The sequence below is a fragment of the Eptatretus burgeri genome, chromosome 12 (assembly GCF_056783735.1).
Source record: "Eptatretus burgeri isolate ZD-2024b chromosome 12, Ebu_testis_v1, whole genome shotgun sequence".
Classification (NCBI taxonomy): Eukaryota; Metazoa; Chordata; class Myxini; order Myxiniformes; family Myxinidae; genus Eptatretus; species Eptatretus burgeri.
In genome coordinates, this window is record NC_140972.1 from 15,786,884 (window position 1) to 15,791,062 (window position 4,179).

General features: G+C 45.7%; 1 protein-coding gene across 1 annotated transcript in view; it reads left to right on the plus strand.

Annotated features, from left to right (window-relative positions):
- LOC147015154 (semaphorin-4C-like) overlaps nt 1-2,295 on the plus strand; it is a 214,071-nt gene extending 211,776 nt beyond the window's left edge. Inside the window, exons 18-20 of the mRNA XM_085849661.1 lie at nt 770-979; nt 1,250-1,365; nt 2,140-2,295. Of these exons, the coding sequence (XP_085705787.1) occupies nt 770-979; nt 1,250-1,365; nt 2,140-2,172 (359 nt within the window). The 3' untranslated portion in view covers nt 2,173-2,295. The remainder of the gene's footprint in view (nt 1-769; nt 980-1,249; nt 1,366-2,139) is intronic.
- The last annotated feature ends 1,884 nt before the right edge of the window (nt 2,296-4,179 follow it).

Consider the following 4,179-nt stretch of genomic DNA (forward strand, 5'->3'; position numbering starts at 1 on the left):
ACTCAAAAAGGACATTGCTGCCATAACAAAGGTTCAGCAAAATGCTACAAGATTGATTCCTGGCCAAGCTAGACTCAGCTATAAGAAGGAGCTAAAGGAGACGGGGCTTTATACATTAGAAAGGAGGCAGTTATGAAGGGATATGGTATCGATGTGTAAGATATTGGAGGGTAAAGACAAAATAAGTGCAGAAGAGTTCTTCAGCAGAATAGACGCACCAGGAGACAAAGCTTTAGTGTAAACTGAAAATGGCAGGGAGAGGATGTTGGTTGGAATCTAAATGTGATGCTAAAAATACTTTTTCTTCCTTTCCTTTTTCCTTGCAAGGGCAATTTAAGCAATCAAGTCCAAATGTCTCGTCGCTTATCCTCGGTTAAGACGGAGAAATGCACTACTTGGTCAAGCGACGTCAGCAGACAAAGCAAATCAAAGGTTTGATGAAAGGAAGGTTGGCAAAGGTGTGCTGAACACCGTGGAAAACAAAGTAAAGCTGATGTTAACCCTTGGTGAGAGCAAGAGGAGGATATTAATTATACACAGTCAAGGTTGATAGTTTTATCCCAGCTAAAACCCAACGCCTTGCCAGTCTTGCATATGATGTCGCAAAGCTCTGAGCACATGATAATGATTCTTTTAAATATATATATATATATATATATATATATATATATATATATATATATATATATATATATATATATATATATATATTTGCTTAAACTTGCATTTTCAGCATAAATCACACCTGCTTTGATTCCATCACAACTAGGTCCCCCTGGTGTACGCATCACTTGGACGAAGGGGGGCGACACGCTTTCACGAGCACAATACTCTACGGATGCCGTGCTGGTGGAGGGCAGCAGGCATCAAGAGGTTCTATCCTGGCTCTATGTGTCTGTGCATCATGACACCGTCTTTGGTTGCTCAGCACACTGGGGAACAGACGTGAGGTCCTCTTATACAAAATTACACGTGGCAGGTAAGCTCACGTTGAACCAGTCCGCATTCCTTACCATTCACCGACTTGATGCATCTCTGTGAACTTACATTATCTGATAGTGCAATTTGTCATTTATTTGGTTGTTATATCTTGGAGCTGAATCTTTGCTAAATCTTTGACAAATTGAAGTCACAATGCAGTTGTGGTTGAATATTTTTTTTCTGCTGGCAAGGCTTTGTGATGGTCATTCCTTTGGTCAATGCCTCTGTGGGCACTCTCCTATAGTTCCATAATTCGCTTCATCAACAGCTCCAAGCACTTCCGCAGGAGACACCCAGGAAAGACCATCCCCGGTGGAGTTGGTGCAGTGGAAGACTGTCGCACATAATCACGCATACATGATGGATCTGTGGCATAAGGCCTGGGTGAGTATTTTGTGGATTTCAGTGTTATTCCCAAGATGGAAACAGGAAGATGTGGTATCATGTATTCCTGGACCACCTAGTCTTAGACTTGGAGTTACTGGACCTATATTAAATAATGTATTATTGGACCTAGTCTTATCATGTTAAACAGAGTGAAAACTGCCAAAAACCAGAGTGAAACTGCTGAAGCAGTTTTGTATGGCTAAGGTGGATCGGTCGCCACTCGGCCACAGGAAATCAGGGCAGGAATTTGTAATTCGCTCACGGTGCCGGCGATAGCTCACCTACTCTTCATAAAGGACACCGTGAGATCTTCAACATCCACCAACTAATGATAGCAGATGCGACAGTCAGTCTGAAGTCCATCTGAGGGACTGCACACACATTGATGAAACACTGGGACGACGGGATTCAAACGCAGGCAAGACAGCCGCGAGGCGAATGCGCGTACCTCTCGGCCATCCCACCATCTCAGTGTGGATTAGTGAAATAATTTAGTTTGGCTTTTCACAACATTGCATACACCCCATAAGTTGTGGAGGTATCAAGAAAAGCTGTATCGGTCCAGCAAAGTTTATTATTATTTATTTTTTTAAAACATGGCTTCCTCGTGTTTTGCTCAATATTTTGAAGACTCGACCAAGCATCAGATTTTTGTCTGTATCGTCAGTTAAGGATTGTCCCTGTCTTCAATCGCAGATGTGTGTACATGTACTGTGTAGCCTTCATTGTCAGTGTGATGTTAATGCGGTTGTGCCACCATTGTCTTCACAGACTGATACGTGTCATGGAAATGAAGAAGACTGAATATTGAAATGAGTCAATGGAAACAATCTTCATCCTGAAATTAATTCTCTCTCTCTCTCTCTCTCTCTCTCTCTCTCTCTCTCTCTCTCTCTCTCTCTCTCTCTCTCTCTCTCTCTCTCTCTCTCTCTCTCTCTCTCTCTCTCTCTCTCTCTCTCTCTCTCTCTCTCTCTCTCGCTCTCTCTCTCTCTATCTCCCTCTCTCCTCTCTCTCTCTCTCCTCTCTCCTCTCTCCTCTCTCCTCTCTCCTCTCTCCTCTCTCTCTCTCTCTCTCTCTCTCTCTCTCTCTCTCTCCTCTCTCTCTCTCTCTCTCTCTCTCTCTCTCTCTCTCTCTCTCTCCTCTCTCTCTCTCCTCTCTCTCTCTCTCTCTCTCTCTCTCCTCTCTCTCTCTCCTCTCTCTCTCTCTCTCTCTCCTCTCTCTCTCTCCTCTCTCTCTCTCCTCTCTCTCTCTCTCTCTCTCTCTCCTCTCTCTCTCTCTCTCTCTCTCTCTCTCTCTCTCTCTCTCTCTCTCTCTCTCTCTCTCTCTCTCTCTCTCTCTCTCTCTCTCTCTCTCTCTCTCTCTCTCTCTCTCTCTCTCTCTCTCTCTCTCTCTCTCTCCTCTCTCTCTCTCCTCTCTCTCTCTCTCCTCTCTCTCTCTCCTCTCTCTCTCTCCTCTCTCTCTCTCCCCTCTCTCTCTCTCCTCTCTCTCTCTCCTCTCTCTCTCTCCTCTCTCTCTCTCTTTATTTTTTTTTATTTTTTATTAATATTATTATTATGAAGGTGTATTTCAGGTAGTGTTGACCTTGTATGAATTCGTTAGTTTTATTTATTAAACTGTACAATTTATCATTTTGATGACGACTGTGCCTTGGCATCTGCAGCCCTGTATGGCAGATCGTTATGTTTCTGCTTCACTGCAAGTGGAACTGCTCACCCTCCCCCCCCCCCAAAAAAAAATTCATTGTTTTTAATCAATTTTTTTGTGCCAAATGAACCCCTCCAGAACCTTGGAGAACTCATTTTTATTTAATTATGCAGGATAGAAGAGTGTGCAACCATGATTTGCAGAAAGCTGAATAATGACCACATGATCAGCTGGTTCCAGCAAAATCTGTACATGAATCATCAGTATTGGCAAGGCTGGTAGGATGGCCTAGAGGTAAGCACACCCACCTATATGTTACTTAGCCTGAGTTTGAATCCCAACCCAGCTATAAACTGTCATCCCAATGTTTCACAGACAGGGCGATTCGTCAATATGCGTGCCGTCCCTCAGATGGACGTTAAATGGGCGTCCCGTCTACCGGCGTTAGTTCAGGTAGGTCAGGTATGGGAGCATGTGCCAGAACAGCGCGTCGCTGCGTCCACTTTCCGCCGGTACTCCAGGGGCCTCCGTCTGGCCATCCCCCAGGCAGATGCCAGGCCCATCCCCATCTCCTTGAGATGATGGTCAACCTGCTGCAACCATGAGGCACGTGGTCGGCCCACTGGCCTCCTCCACTCATGAGACTCCCTCGCTGAGAGAATCTGGTGAGCAGGATCAGCGTCAGGAAAACGAGCCACATGTCCATACAGCCGCAGCTGACGCTCACGGACTATGCAGGTAACAAATCTCATCCGAGTCTCTCTCAGCAACCGCTCGTTGGACACAAAATCCGACCAGCGATAGCCAAGGATTCTCCGAAGAGACCTGGTACCAAAGGAATTAAGTCTCCGTCTCAGATCCTTGGTCAAAGTCCAAGTCTCGCACCCATAGAGCAAGACTGGAAGTACCAAGGACCTGAAGACTCGGACTTTCGTCCTCCCGCACAGGTACCGGCAGCGCCACACCCCATGATCCAGTGAATCCATGACTCCCCAGGCCCGACCCAGACGTCTATTGACCTCCGGCTCACAACCTGCGGAGACATGAATATCACTGCCAAGGTAAGTGAATCTATCCACGACCTCAACATCCTCACCACAAACAGACACAGACAGGACAGCAGCATCCAAGATGTCACCGAAAGCCTGGATCTTTGTTTTGACCCAA